Below are 16,194 nucleotides of genomic sequence, written 5' to 3' on the forward strand. Positions count from 1 at the left end.
GATGTGCATGATGTGTATCTGTTTCAGTGGAGAGCCCCACCCTCTTATTATCCTTTCTTATTGTAGGGGAGCTGTGAGAGCAACCTTAATAATGTGGGGAAAGTCAGATCATTTTTGTACTAGGCAGTCTAGATTTGGATGCCAGCGATTTATAGACTAAGTTTTCAGAAAACCTGCTCCCCAGCATTTGGAGATGTTTGGACCTGAGGAGAGTTACAATCCTTTTTTTTTTTTTTTTTTTTCTTTTTTAAAATTTATTTATGGCTGTGTTGGGTCCTTGTTTCTGTGCAAGGGCTCTCTCCATTTGTGGCAAGCGGGGGCCACTCTTCATCGCGGTGCGCAGGCCTCTCACTATCGCGGCCTCTCTTGTTGCGGAGCACAGGCTCCAGACGCGCAGGCTCAGTAATTGTGGCTCACGGGCCCAGCTGCTCCATGGCATGTGGGATATTCCCAGACCAGGGCCCGAACCCGTGTCCCCTGCATTGGCAGGCAGATTCTCAACCACTGCGCCACCAGGGAAGCCCTACAGTCCTTTTTAAAGTGGGAAAGAAGACTGTGTTAGTTTCCCAGAGCTACTGTAACAAATTACTACAAACTTAGTGGCTTGAAAACTATTTCTTATCATACATTTCTTTAAGTCAGAAGTCTGAAATGGGTCTTTCTGGGCTAAAATCAGATGTTGGCAGAGTCGCGCTTCTTCTGGAGGCTCTAGGGGAGAATCTGTTTCCTTTTTCCAGGTTTTAGGGGCTGCCTGCGTTCCTTGGTTTGTGGTTCCTTTCTTTCGTCTTCAAAGCCAGTCATAGCCAGCCAGTCAAGTCCTTCTCACTTTGAATCACTCTGGATCTCTTCAGATTCCCTCTTTCACTCTTGTGAAAGATCCTTGTGATTTCCTTGGACTCACCTAGATAATCCAGGATAATCTCTCTATTTTAAGGTTAGCTTATTAGTAAACTTTATTCCCCTTGGCCATGTGATTTAGCATAATCACGGGTTCTGGGTTGTTATTGTGCCTACCACAAAGACCTTGGTCCCTTGAGAAGTTGGGACCTGGGAAAGCCCCTCCCACCTCCAGTAGCTAGGGGAAGTCCGTAGGCCAGGCAAACCAATTTAAGTTCCTGGGGTCACTTTTGGACAGTTTTGGTTTTTGCACCTTGACAATGATCCAACAGAGAAAGAGAGACAATAAATGTAGTAAATTATTAGTATGTTAGAGGATGAGTGCTATGGACAAGAAGAAAGATGCAAGGACAAGTAAGGAGGCCAGTGTGGGAGAGGGGGTCAGAGCAGTAGTAGAATGGGGGTGGGGGTAGATCATGTAGGACCTTGTTGGCCATTGTGAAGTCTTTAGATTTTTTTTTACTGTGACTGGTATCAGAGGAGTGCTGTGATGTAACTTCACTTTTAAAGAGGATCACACTGGCAGTTGTATTGACTGAGAACAGACTGCAGGGGGGCAAGGGCACCAACACAGGGAAGCGTGTCAGGAAGAGGCTGTTGCGGGTACGAGAGGGGGCGGCTCTCGTTCTAGCGTCTGTCTGCGGTGTGGAGCACGCGCTGAAGTCCAGGGACCCGGAGTGTGACATCGTGGAGCCACGGGCGGTTCAGCCTCGCTCAGCTCTGGGTAGTTTTCCTGTGAGGGCGGCCTCAGAATAAGATTGTTCTGGGCAAAGTATCTGAATGTGGTGCCTGGTACTCAGTAAGTAATGGCTATTATTAATAGGAATGAATATTTGAATTCTTCATTTTGTCAAATCTTTAAAGTGGGAGCATGGACTCCTTTGTAAACATTAAAATACCAGATTTAGAGGACCATTCCTTGTAAGTCAAAGAGTCGAAGGCACTTAGAAGTACTTTTTTAGATGTAGTAGTAAACTTAGAAAACTCTATTCTGGACTGAGAGTATATATCGAGTCCAGAGACAAATTCACTGACCTACAGTGAGGTCCTGATGGCCTGAAACTTACAACATTAACACCTTGGAAATGGCCATAAAGAAATACCAATATATGCAGCTATTTTATGCATTACTTAGCATATTTTAAATTATAATGTTTTAGTATCAGGAGTACAAATGGTACAAAATGGCACATAATGTATCAATGGTACAAAAATCAATGGAAGTTTAACGTAGCAGGTAATAATTTTACACGAGAGAATTAAAAACTGAAGTAATGGTTTGTTTAAAATGGATAAAACCACATCTGAAAAACAATCATAAAAAATTCTAGTGTTGGGACTTCCCTGGTGGCGTAGTGGTTAAGAATCCGCCTGCCAGTGCAGGGGACACAGGTTCGATCCTCGATCCCTGGTCCAGGAAGATCCCACATGCCGCGGAGCAACTAAGCCTGTGTGCCACAACTACTGAGCCTGTGCTCTAGAGCCTGCAAGCCACAACTACTGAGCCCACGTGCCACAACTACTGAAGCCTGCGCGCCTAGAGACCGTGCTCCACAACAAGAGAAGCCACCGCAATGAGAAGACCTCGCACCACAACGAAGAGTTGCCCCCGCTCCCTGCAACTAGAGAAATCCGGCGCTCAGCAACAAAGACCCAACGCAGCCAAAAATAAATAAATAAAAAATTAAAAAAAAAAATTCTAGTGTGTAATCAGGGCAATAATGCACATATCTATAATGATTTTGTTACTTTATTTTGCTGTCTGAGAATATTGTACTGGAATTTATAAGAAATGTAATTTGTAACACAAAGCTGGGATTAACTTTTAATTTATATTATTCTGTGAGTATAATGGTTTGCAATAAACTCTGCTAATAAGGTACAGCTTTTAGCTGAACGATTGTAAATTGTTCATCTCCATGTTGTTTTTTTTTTTTGGCCGCACCATGCGGCATCAGGGATCTTAGCTCCCTGACCAGGGATGGAACCCATGCCCTCTGCAGTGGACGCGCAGAGTCCAAACCACTGGACCGCCAGGGAATTTCCATGTTGATTTTTAAGCTGCAGGTTTGAATCTGTTATTAAGCCTGAATTGCCGTAACATAGTTGACATGCCTTCACTTAATTTTGAAGTAACCTGAATTAATTTATTGACTGAGATTGGGCTGAAAACATCCCAGTAAATCCAAGGGAATGATAATGATGTCATGTCAGGCTAATAAACACCATTTAAACAAAAACTAGTTTATAAATATCACTTGTGGATTTTCTTTTATATGTGAAGATTACTTCCTCCTCTTCTGCTTATCCTCTGCTTTTATTTGAATTGGGTCTTTACTTCTTGTATACCGTGTCTGCTTAGGCAGATAATTTCAGAATGTCTTACATTTTAAGTTTTGTAGGGTCAGCTTTTGAAATACTTCAATCATGACGAAAAGAGAAGCAGAGGAGCTGATAGAAATTGAGATTGATGGAACAGAGAAACCAGAGTGCACAGAAGAAAGGTTGGTATTTTTTGAATTTACCACTTTTTGTATTATCAACATGCCTAATTAAAATTAAGAATCAAGCCAAGTTCTTTTGGGGGCCTTTTTTTTTTTTTTAACTGACCTCAGCATTTTGGGGGATCATGTATTGCCTTTTCCCTCAGACTTACTGGGTTTGTTGGTTTTGTAGCTGGGAGGAAAAGATAGTTTTAAACTAAAGATAGTAATAAGCATAGCTGATAATGATCAAGGAATTGATTGTGATGGTTTTTCCCCCTCAGGCACTGTTTGATTCTTTTTCCTTTTGTCAGTGCTGATTACTTTTATTTCAGTAAGAGTTTAATCCACACCCTGAACTAATTCAACAAATAACAGCTGTCTGGAGTACATGAATAAATGAGACTGTAACTTGCCCTTGTAGAGACTACCTTGTATTTGAGGAAACATACAGCCGTATGAGCCATCACAGTACTAAGCATATAGAGAAGAGAAAGGTGTTAGTTTTTGGAATAGTAGTAGAATATTACTTACTCCATTAAGGAAGGAGGGCAGTGGTAATGAGTTCAGAATCCAAGGAGAGAATATGGGTAAAAAATAGGGATTTGGGAGTCAAGAAGGTTGAGGAGGGTAATGGCTAATAGTCCTACTTTACTCTGTAAAGCAGGAGATGAGATAATATGCTGAAAGTAAAAGGACCTAAAGGGTAGTAGAAAACTTACATAGAGTAACGAAGGTTTAGAACAACTATGATGGGAATGGAGAAGATCACTAAAGTTGAGTAGGATGCTGAGTGTTGAGAGTGCAGCTGAGGTTAAAGACCTTAAATTTTTTAAAAATTGTATTGTGGTAAGAACATTTAACACAAGATCTACCCTCAATAAATTTTTAAGTGTACAGTACAGTATTGTCAACTGTAGGCACAATGTTGTGCAATGGATCTCTAAAACTTACTCATCTTGCATAATTGAGATTTCATGCCAGTTAATTGGCAACTCCCTCATTTTTTCTGCCCTGAGGCCACGGTTACTTATGCCACCTCCTGCTCAGAGGAGATGTTTGGCTCTAGCTCAAAAGACAAACCCCAGTTTAGTGTCCTCCGTCCTGTCCTCTCCCACCATGCCCTGGCACAGAAACATTTTCCTGACAGAAAAGGTCTAAAATACCTTGACATGACTGCCTGGGAGACCTTAAATTTTTAATGGAGCTTTTCAACATGTTCGATTATGCTATTTTCTCCAGCAGAAGAAACAATAGGCTACATGCCTTTCTTAATTTTCATACATATGCACATATAAATGTTTAGGTTGTGTGTGTATACGTACATACATACATTTACTTATTTATTTCTGTAGCACATTACCCCAGAACTTTGCAGCTTAAAGCACCCAACTGTTGTTATCGCACAGAGCTTCTCAGAGTCCAGAACCTGGGGACAGTTTAGCTGGATGGCTCTGGCTCAGGGTACTTTGTGAACTTGCAGTGAAGCTGTTCGTCTGGGCTACAGTCATCTGAAGAGCTGACTGAGGCTGGCATATCTGTTTCTGAGATCACTCATAAGACTGGTGACAGGACCATTCGCTTCCTCACCACATGGGCTTCTTTCCGTGCAGGGCTGCTCATGACGTGGTGGCTGGCTTTCCCTAAAGCAGATGGTCTGAGAGAGAGCCTTCGCCATGGTGTCTTATTTTTAAATAACCTAATCTAAGAAGCAGTACATATATCACTCTTAGTCCTTAGTCCTTTGGTCACACAGTCCAACCTTGGTACAATTCGGGAGGGAACTATAAAAAGGTGTGAATATTAGGAGGTAAGAATCATTCGGGCTGTCTTGGAGACTGACATGCACGTATTTATTTTTATATATACATACATACAAATGGTCCACGAAGTCTGAAGTTTTTTACTGTTTGACCCCTTACAGAAAACCTTTGCTAATGTCTCATGTAAGAGATTGGTAGTTACTGTGGTTGATAGTTACTGTTGACCTGGGGAGTAGCTATGTAAAGGGAGCAGTTATAGCTAGCTGTCTAGTTGTAGCAGATTGCTATGCAGAAATTTAGGTCCAGTGATGTGAGATCATCCACACTTTCTCAAGGGAAATTGGTAATCAGATTTTTTATATGGATCTCCCAAGGTTTAAATGGTGGCAACAGAATATTAAAAAATGTTTTAAATGTTGAGCTCATGTAAAATAGGTCTTTAAAAATCTGTGTTAAAGTGACATTTGACTCTTTTAAAGATTATTGTTATGAAAAAAAGAAAAATATAGCCCACTCTGCTATAGCTGAAGAATTAGTAAAAATACTCACTTAGCCAAAAGACCCAATTATTTTACCTTAACAAATAGTAATAATAAGAATATGTTTACTATTATTTTAAAATAATCTTGGTTTTTTCATTCATGACTGTTCTCTTTTATAAATTTTAAAAGTTTTAGGAATTTAGGCTGAATACATTCAGTGAATATCATGTGTATGTTGCATTATACTTGGAATTTATGTGAAAATGGAACTTGACAAATTTTTAAATACATAACTGTTTTTGACAACTGCAAATGAATTTAAACCATATATAAATTAAACATGTCATGAAACTTGATTGAATTCTAGGTTTATCAATTAAGCAAATACTAATTGGTGCCTATTTTCTGTTTGGCTTCAAATAAGGATTCACAAAAGATACGTAGAATTACTTACCAGAGATTTTACCCTAAAGGAACTTTGTAGCATTCAAAGTATGAAATAACAATGCAAAAGAGCCCTTAGAGAGTTTTAAAGGAAAATTATAATTTTTTAAGGTGGATCTAGACTGATTATAACCAGTAGTTTTCAGATTAGATTAAATGGAAAATATTTTTGATAACTTATATTTTCATGTCTTATAATTTATATTATTGTATTTATCTTGGGAAGAGAAATTGACTAGTAGAGATGGCATACAAGTTTTTTTTTTTTAACATCTTTATTGGAGTATAATTGCTTTACAATGGTGTGTTAGTTTCTGCTTTATAACAAAGTGAATCAGTTATACATACACATATGTTCCCATATCTCTTCCTTCTTGTGTCTCCCTCCCTCCCACCCTCCCTACCCCACCCCTCTAGGTGGTCACAAAGCACCGAGCTCATCTCCCTGTGCTATGCGGCTGCTTCCCACTAGCTATCTAGTTTACGTTTGGTAGTGTATATATGTCCATGCATACAAGTTTTGAAGAGGCTTTTTATATTCCTTTCTGAGCCTAAAATTCTTCAAAATAACTTGGAAATATAATATAAATGCAAACTTTTCCCCTTAAATATTGTATATGCAATATTTGTATGTGTATACACACATGCATACATATGTATGTATATAATGAGGTGTATTTGCAAAGGTGCCTTAAATTTCAAGCTACCATTTCTCTGTGCGATGTGATTCAGTATTAAGCTTGGCAGCACTAGCTGGCGATGAGCCTGCCGCTGTGAAAGGTGTCTGTGCAGAAAGGAGTTTCAAAGGCCAGAAATGTGTTTTGGTGTTGAATTTTGTTTTCACCATATCATTGCATTAATATCCAGGGTAAGAATGTCATTGTTAACCATTATGTTCTTTAACACTGGATCCTTGAACATTATATTCTTTAGCATTGTTGAACAAACCTACACTCCAGCTGAATGTGTAAGCCAGGCCATAGACATCAATGAGCCAATAGGCAATTTAAAGAAACTACTAGAACCAAGACTGCAGTGTTCTTTGGATGCTCATGAAATTTGCCTGCAAGATATCCAGGTATTATTTTTTTCTTTTTTGAGATTTGTATTTCAGCATTTATGTCTGCGTTAGAAATGTTTTGTTGTTGTTGTTGGCCTTTTCTCTCTAGCTGTGGCCTTTTTCTCCATTTGACCTATATTATTATAAAATGTAAGCATTTAGAAGTAAAAAGAATTCTTTCAGCAAAATTTCCTCCACTTAAAATTATTTTTAAAAGATTGAGTAATAAATCAAACATTCTTTTTTTACTTTGACAAATATAAACTGAGAAGTTTAAATACATTTTAATCAGAGCATAAAACGTAGAGTAGTGAGAAGCACATTGACCTTGGAAGCTGAAAAAGTGTGTCCTCCCACCCTGTTTCTAACTAACTTTTAACTTCTTTGTGCATCAGTTTCCTCATCTTTTAGAGATAATTTGACCAAATGATTTTACATTCCCTTCCATCTTTATTTGCTCCAGCAGTAAATTTTGGATAAGGATTTAAATACCAATATATATGTATATTTCTTGGAAATTACTGCAATAGGATTTTACCTGTGGTAGTATTATAATAACACATTGTGTTTGCAACATATTTATAGTCATGTTTTATGGTATTCTTTCAAGAAAAGGAGTATTTTTACACTATGTATCAAAGGTAGTTGCCTAGATAGGATTGCTCAAATAGTTTCTCCAGACCTTCCTTGAACATATGAATAAGTACTAGAGGTTTATTCTGTTTTTTAAGACTATTTTATACTAATGTATATTATGTCATCTTTTGGATTGTTTGGTTTGTTTTCTTCTTTACTCCTCCCCCTCCCTGCCTTATAATATAGCTATTCCATATATTATAGAACTTTTGCCTTAGATTTTTAAAAATTCAAATCATCATATGTCTATTTTTAAATCAGATTTTGATGTAGAATAAGTTGAAATTTTAATGAAATTTGTGAATTTTAGTTGCCCTTTTAACCATACCTTTTTTTTTTCATCAAGTCTAATAAATGTTGGGGGAGGAGGGAAGTTGTTCTTCTAAAGAGAATATAGGTGGCTCTAATATTATTATAATTTTAGGATTTAAGGTTTCATGTCTCTCAACAGTGAGAGGGTAAATTAATATAATCTTTTTGGAAGGTAACTTGGCATTAGGGTTTGTTAATGTTGAATGTGAAATATCTAGCAGTTTCTCCTCAAGGAATTGTTCTTAAAGAAATGCTCACCTCGGTGAGCAAAGGTGTATATTGCATGGTTGTGCAGAAACTGAAAATATCTCAAATGATCCAAAAATAGGGAATTAGATAAATTCTATAGATTGGAATTCAAGGCAGCCATTAAAAAATGGTGAACTAGAGCTATATGGGCAATTTAGATTGAATGAAAAAATATTTGCAAAACATTTCTAAATTATTTATTCTTCACATCAGTGTTTGAAGTCAGGATATTCTTAATCATATTCTGCAGATGTAGCAACTGAGATTTAAAGCAAGTAAATAATTTGCCCAATGCATAGCTACAAAGGGATGCATTGGAATGTGAACCCAGGCCTGTGTGACTCTAAAACTCTTCACTTGTTTGAGACTGGCTTTTTAATAAAGTTTTTATTGAATAATTCATTGTCACTGGACTTGACCTGTTTTTTTCTCATATGTAAAATTAAGAGGAATCTGGACTCAATCTCTTACTTGCTTTTTAGCTCTGATATTTGTTGCTGCTCTTATAAAACCTGACCTAACCAAAACGAAAGTAACACCTGCAAAGTACCCAACCTATCATAGGATCTCAATATATATTGGTAGAATAAATGGAAATATGCATAATTTATAGTATCATAGAATTCAGAGCTGGCCTTGCATCTAGGGCATTTTGCATTTCTTCCTGTACCCCTCCCCCTTCTTCTCCTCAAAAAGGATCTGAGGATAGTAACTTCTGTTCCCATGTCAGTTAATGCAAATATACAGTTGGAGTCAGAATGCTTGCTGCTTGTGGTAATGCTTTTGTATTTTCGGATGAGTGCTGACTTCAGAGCTGATGAACAGCAGTTGAGTTGCACTTCTCTAAGGAATATGACCTGAGATCAAATATCATGCTTGAGTTTTGTCCTTGTGTCAGCTCTTAACTGAACTAGCTAGAGTGTCCAGTACCTGAGAGCCCTCTTCAGAGTTACACAGGCTTTAGCTTCTAGTAGATAATACCAGTGTCTACTGGAGAGGGGAGAAATCTTGCTGTGAGGAGAATTTTTAGCAAAATGTCAGGCAGAGACTGTTGTATTAAGGAGTGAAGCTGCCACGTTTGACCTGTCCGAATGTAGGGTTACAAAGTTTGTCTTGTCTCTGTTTAAGTTAGATGCATAGTCACTTAAGAGTTTAGGCTTTATGTGTATGATGTTTTTAATATTAGAAAATATGTTTGTACCATGACTACAGTATTGGCTGAATTCTTGGGAATGAGAGTGGGAGGAGCTTTGTACCTCCAGCTGTATGATATGCAGACACACAGAGATACACATTATTCAAAATAATTACAACAGAAGCCTGTTTTTAAATGGGTGACAAAATGTCTAGAAGTCAGAATTACTTTTTGCCATTTGTGTGAAATGTATTCAGAAGCACTGATACTGAAAGATACTGAAAGGATACAGAATTATGATTAAAGATATTCATAGCCAGGTCAAGTAGTAAGGTTATAAGTCCTTTAACTTCATTAACTTTATGATCAGAAATTTAGAGTTAACCCTGATCTTAAATGTGTATCATTGGTTACAAGGGAGATATGGCAAGAATTATGTAAATAAATTTATATAAATTGTCCCCACTAATAAAACACCCTTGCTTATTCATGGCAGATAAATAGCATTATCTTCTACTTTAAATACTTTTACGGAAAAAATAGTTGCCTTTTGGCATTATTTAAAATTCTAAACTAGACTCCAGAGCTAGAGAAAACCACCACTTACAATAAATCCTGTCGTTTGTGTTGTCCTTAATTGCTACCACAGTGGTTAAGTTATTTTCAGTTTTGGCAAAGAATTAAATGATAGGACAACTTGAATACTTAAGCGTGCTCCTATAATTTAATTAGTGTGCCTCAGTAATTAAGTCCTGTTTGGCACATCCATTTATATTAAACAAGATGACTGAGCTAAAATAATCTTAATCATTTTATCTGTGTTTAGCTGGATCCGGAACGAAGTTTATTTGACCAAGGAGTAAAGACAGACGGAACTGTACAGCTTAGTGTACAGGTAATTTCTTACCAAGGTAAGTTACTTTTAATGTTGTTATTTAAAAGTTTAGCTCATGTTTTTATAGTATGGGAACTCAATTTTATAAGTTTTAGATGGTTGTCTAAATTAATGTGATGTTATAGCCAAATATTCATGCTTTTGGTTTAATTGTTTTATCTGTCAGGATGAAGCAGATAGTATAACACATTCTACCTACTTTAATTGGGAAAGGGTATATTACAGGGTAGTAAATAACAGGATCACAGGGAGGGCTGAAAGAACAGGTTCTAGTTGACTTTCTAAGAATGCCTCAGCCACGCTGTAGAACTGGACTGCCAAGGAAGCTGCTGCTCTGCCGGGATCTGGAAAATGCCAAATCTGAAAGCCACAACTATAGCTATCGGCTTGGAACCATGCTGCCTTTTCAGTGATTCACATTAGCCAAAAAATGGATGCTGTGTGCTTGCTTGTCCCCTCTTAACTCATCTCCAAATAGAACGCTCATGGCAGTGACTCTAGAACCTAAATCACATCTGCAACCCTAGCTGCAAGGAAATGTATAGTCTCTACAATTTAGCACAGAGAGAAGAATTTGCGAAGGATGTGATGTGACCCAGTCAGCCATGTCCATCACAGTATTTTACTAATCTGTGTAAATACACAAGTTAGAAGATTAAGAAACCATTTTTGGTGGGTTGAATTTTAGTTTTTTTAAATGTGGCTTTTTGGGATTTCTAACCAGAGTTTTAGACTAATTTTCATCTCTGAACATATTGTATTGCTCACAATTATGTTTCACAAACCAAAGTTTTCTTCACATTATGAAAATGGTAATTACCTACTTATGATCCTTAATTTCCCCAGGATTTACTATTGTTGGGAATAGGAAAGAAAATCAATCTTTGTTTTTTATCTTTAAAAGTTTAGTGACCTCTCAGTGCAGGTGTGTTAAAGAAGAGTTGACTTGATGCAATTTGAATGGAGGATTAGGGGATAATTTTTAGGAAAAAAATCTTCAAAAATTATAATTTTTTTCCTCATGTATATTTGAAAAAACTGACTTCTACTTACACCACCTGATGAGTGATAGCTGTATATTTTCTTGTAATAATACTTACACCACCTGATGAGTGATAGCTGTATATTTTCTTGTAATAATGATTTTCCTGATTGAACTTCAGAATATTGAAATTGAGTTTTGTTTTTTCTTTCAAATATACTTTGATTAAATTTTGATATAGATTGTAACCGAATCGGTGAGCAAACAGTAGCTGTTAAGTAGTATGATAGTTTTTTAGAGCTGTTACTTTAACATAAGTATCTGAGATTATTTCATAAAGGGCTAGTTTATTCTATTTTGAATATCTTAAGTATTTGGGTTTTTCTTCATTCAATTGAAAATGAAAATCAGAATTTAATGATGTGAATTTAATGTAACAAACTTAGTGTCTGTTCATTTTTAATACATGTACTTTGTCTTCTAAAAAGAAAAGGAGTCAGTAAATAATTTTAATTTTTTCAACTTCTCAGGATAAGTAGCTACCCATTTATACTCTCCATAGTGTAGTTTTAATTTTCTATTCCATATTGGTACTTTTTTTCCTAATGTTTGCAGGTGGGGTGTGTGTGTGCTTGCGTGCATGTGTGTGTGTATATATGCATGGTGGTGGTGGTATTATTCTTAAAATTATTTTAAACTTATAGAAGAGTTGCAAGTATAGTAAAAGAATTCCTGGGTATCCTTCACCTAGATTCCCCAAATATTAACTTTTACTACGTTTGCTTTATTCTCTCTCTCCCTCATCCCCACATTATTTTTTTGACCTGGTTAAGAATGAGATGTAGACATTATTCCTTCCTATCTCTAAATACGTTAGTGTGTTTTCCGAAAACAAGAAATTCTTTTGCATGACCGCAGTTCAGTTATCAAAATGAGGAAATTAATATTGGTACAATACTGTTATCTAATCTATCAAAGTTCTGTTGAATTGTTGTTGTGTTTATCATTTAATAGAAATCTGTTTAAGTTCTCTAGACATAATGCTAAAAATATGTAAAATGGAGCCTTGCTCTACCATTTGAGAACATATAAACTAAACTAAATTTTAATTTGTTAGAGACTTGCGTGTTTTCACTTAGATATACTTTTTTTTTTTTTTTTTTTTAATCACTGGTAAGGAATTGAACCAAAGCTAAACATCCTGGAAATCGTTAAACCTGCGGAAACAGTTGAAGTAGTTATTGATCCAGATGCCCACCATGCGGAAGCAGAAGCACATCTTGTCGAGGAAGCTCAAGTGATCACTCTCGACGGCACAAAGCACATTACAGCCATTTCAGATGAAACCTCGGAACAAGTGACCAGATGGGCTGCTGCTCTGGAAGGTTATAGGAAAGAGCAAGAGCGTCTTGGGATACCCTATGGTAACAAAATACATAATAATTATGTTAGGTAGAATAATAAGAATTAAGCTTGACGTGGAAGACAGTAGGGTGAGTAAATTATCTATCTTAAATATAGAAATTTTAGGAAATATATTGATTTTCTTTGTTTTTGTTTTCTTTTTTTTTGGACTGTAACATATGATGGTGCTGGGAATACAAAGATAACAAAGAAAAAAATCTGCCCTTAGGGCATTCACAATGTAGTTGAAGAGGGAGAATATAAATGAAAAAAGATAATTGCTATAAAGGTAACATGTTTTTAAGCTGTCAATAACTGGTATAAAGAAACATACTGTTAGAATCTCAAAAGGATCATAGTGGTCTGGGGGAAAATTGGGAAAGAGTTTATTATAGACGAGGAAACTGCTAGACATTGCCGACAGGAAATGTTTGTGCAAAGCTGAGAAGTGGGAGTATGTGTGAGTAGTGAGACGGTGCAGTGGGTAAGGAGTTATTCTGTAGCATTGTAGAACTGTTTTTGATTGATGGAAGTGACAGTTGAAAATGAATGTGGCAGTGGTATATGGCATAAGTTGGAGCAGGTAGTTTGGGTGTGACTAGGTGATAATACTTAGGTTAGCCTGGACCAGGTGATTTCTGTGGGAGCAGAAAGCAGGAGTTGAATCAAAATAGTGATGGGACTGAGCAACTGATTGATGGATTGTGTGAGGGTAGAGAGGGGAGATTCAAGTATTGATCTAACTTCTCAAGCTTGGGTGACTAGGCAATAATAATATAAGAATTGGTTACATCTTCATTACATATTTCCTGAGCCAGGCACCATGTTAAATTCTGGGCTTTCAGTAGTGCACAGGAAAGATAGTCCATGCCTTCTAAACCTTAGTGGGGAAGGTAGGAAAGTCTGGTATTGGAAAGATTTTTCAAGGGAAAGTGTTGATTGTACTTGATTTTCAAGTAATAGTACAAATTCAACTGGAGGTCACCAGAAAGTAGTTTCAGGTGCACAAAATTTGGATTGGAGATAAAGATGTTATCTGGGACTCAGTCACATTGAATTTGTGTTAAAGTCCTACAAGTAGATGCAGTCTCTGACGGAGAGAGATAAAATGGAAGAGAACATAATGCTGGACCTTGTCAACATTTAGGGTTGAGGAACAGGAAAGGGGGGAGACATGGAAAGCTTAACAGATAGAAGGAAAATAAGAACTGTATATAGTGCCAATGAAATTGGGAAAGAGTTTTAGATGGTCACAAGTCTCGACACTGCTGAGAAAGTCAAAGAATGCTGACTGAGTAATATCTATTACATTTGGTCATTAGAGGCTCATTGGTAGATTTAGATAAAAGCAGCTGCTGAGTTGGAGCGACAAAGCTGAATTATAAGAACTAAATAAACATTGTAGAAATGGAGAAAATTGAGTATTAATTTGGGGGGGGGCAGGTGGGAAGAATGCTGGGGGAATAAATAAATAATATTGAAGTTTCAAGAGTTGGTGGTGACCTGAGTGTATCTGTAGATAAATGGTGTGGAACTAGTGGGAGAAGGAAAGATTAAAGAAGCAAGGATAGGAGTTATTCACTGGAGCATAACAAGATAAAAGAGTCCAGTTTGAAGGATGAGACCTAAGCCATTCCTCAAAGAATAAGAAAACTGTTAAGACCAAGTCTAGTGGCAGTGTGGAGCTTTTCATTTGCTGTCAATTTCAGGTTTTTTGTGTAGCATCTCAGTCTGGCCCTGTGCTGCCCAGGGCCGTAGTCACCAGTCCCATGTGAGCACTTGAAATATGCCTGGTCTGAATTGAGATACGCTGTAAGAGTAAAACACCCAGTACAAAAGGAAATGAATGTAAAAATCTTATAAATTTTTTACCTAGATTACACGTTGAAATGAAAACATTCGGATGTATTAAGTGAAATTATTATCAAAACAAATTTCATCTGTTTCTTTACCTTTTTTTTAAAAAATTAATTAATTAATTAATTAATTTTTGGCTGTGTTGGGTCTTCGTTTCTGTGTGAGGGCTTTCTCTAGTTGCGGCGAGCGGGGGCCACTCTTCATCGCAGTGCGCGGGCCTCTCACTATCGCGGCCTCTCTTGTTGCGGAGCACAGGCTCCAGACGCGCAGGCTCAGTAGTTTTGGCTCACGGGCCCAGTTGCTCCGCGGCATGTGGGATCTTCCCAGACCAGGGCTCAAACCCATGTCCCCTGCATTGGCAGGCAGATTCTCAACCACTGTACCACCAGGGAAGCCCTCTTTACCTTTTTAATGTAGCCATTAGAAAATTTTAAAGTTACATCGTGGCCTGCATTATGTTGGACAGTGCTGATCTAGACAATTTCAGCCTTCAGTGCTGGGGAGTTTTCCTTCATTATTATTTTGATAATAACCTTCTGTGTTTCTCTGTTCTTTTTCTAGAACTCCTATCGAATCTCCTGGGTTGATCATCTACATCTTTTTTCTTCCTTAGTTTTCATCTTCATATCTATTTGTACTACTTTCTGCCAAATTTTCTTGTCTTTTTTTTTTAAATTATATATTATTTATTTATTTATTTATGGCTGCGTTGGGTCTTCGTTGCTGCGCGTGGGCTTTTCTCTAGTTGTGGCGAGTGGGGACCACTCTTCGTTGCGGTGCACAGGCTGCTCATTGCAGTGGCTTCTCTTGTTGGCGGAGCACAGGCTCTAGGTGCGTGGGCTTCAATTAGTTGTGGCACACAGGCTCAGTAGTTGTGGCTCGCGGGCTCAGTAATTGTGGCACATGGGTTTAGTTGCTCTGCGGCATGTGGGATCTTCCCGGACCAGGGCTCGAACCCGTGTCCCCTGCATTGGCAGGAGGATTCTTAACCACTGCACCACCAAGGAAGTCCCTTTCTTGTCTTTATATTGCAACCTGATTTTTATTTTCAATTTACAAGGGCTATTTATTTTGGTTGTTTCCTTTCCATAGCATTCTGATCTTATATTACAGATATCATGTTTTCTCTCCTCTCTATGTTGATTACAGTGAAGTGGGGGTTTATTATTTTTTTGTTGTTGTTTGCAGTTTGTTATTGCATTACTTCTGCTTCCTCTGGGTTCTGTTCTTCTGTTTATTTTTGGTCGTCTAGTGGTTTCCTTTTAGTCTCTCAAATGTCTGATTATTTTTTACCATCTGTTCATATTTAAGAGTGAATAACTTTAAAGCTAATTAGTTTGAAGTCTGGAAGGGGTTTGTTCACTATGCTGGTAAAATGGGGTGTTGGTCATTTTATTAAAAGATTTTCAAGTGTCAGCATGTATAGATCTTTTTCCTGGGTCTCCCAACTTCTCTGGAAAATTGGCCAAACACCTGTCAGGAGTAGAAGGTTGGGGTGAGGATTTAGGGTTGATGTGTGTGTGTGAATGTTGCATTCTGGAAGTGGAAAGGGGAGTGGAGTGGGTGGAGAGGGTCTCACTCTTCGGTTTGTAGAC

At 37.5% G+C, this 16,194-nt stretch overlaps 1 protein-coding gene across 6 annotated transcripts in view; it reads left to right on the forward strand.

Annotated features, from left to right (window-relative positions):
- The window catches only part of GABPA (GA binding protein transcription factor subunit alpha), a 38,813-nt gene that overhangs the window by 5,017 nt on the left and 17,602 nt on the right, over positions 1–16,194 (forward strand). For 4 of the 6 annotated variants that reach the window (XM_007164141.2, XM_007164139.3, XM_007164142.2 and 1 more), the window contains exons 2-5: positions 3,292–3,401; positions 7,003–7,147; positions 10,288–10,372; positions 12,517–12,762. In XM_007164141.2, coding sequence (XP_007164203.1) covers positions 3,325–3,401; positions 7,003–7,147; positions 10,288–10,372; positions 12,517–12,762 — 553 coding nt within the window. In that variant the 5' untranslated portion in view covers positions 3,292–3,324. The remainder of the gene's footprint in view (positions 1–3,291; positions 3,402–7,002; positions 7,148–10,287; positions 10,373–12,516; positions 12,763–16,194) is intronic. The other 2 variants (XM_007164144.2, XM_007164140.3) reach the window with 1 other exon arrangement.

The sequence above is a fragment of the Balaenoptera acutorostrata genome, chromosome 4, assembly GCF_949987535.1.
Source record: "Balaenoptera acutorostrata chromosome 4, mBalAcu1.1, whole genome shotgun sequence".
Lineage (NCBI taxonomy): Eukaryota > Metazoa > Chordata > Mammalia > Artiodactyla > Balaenopteridae > Balaenoptera > Balaenoptera acutorostrata.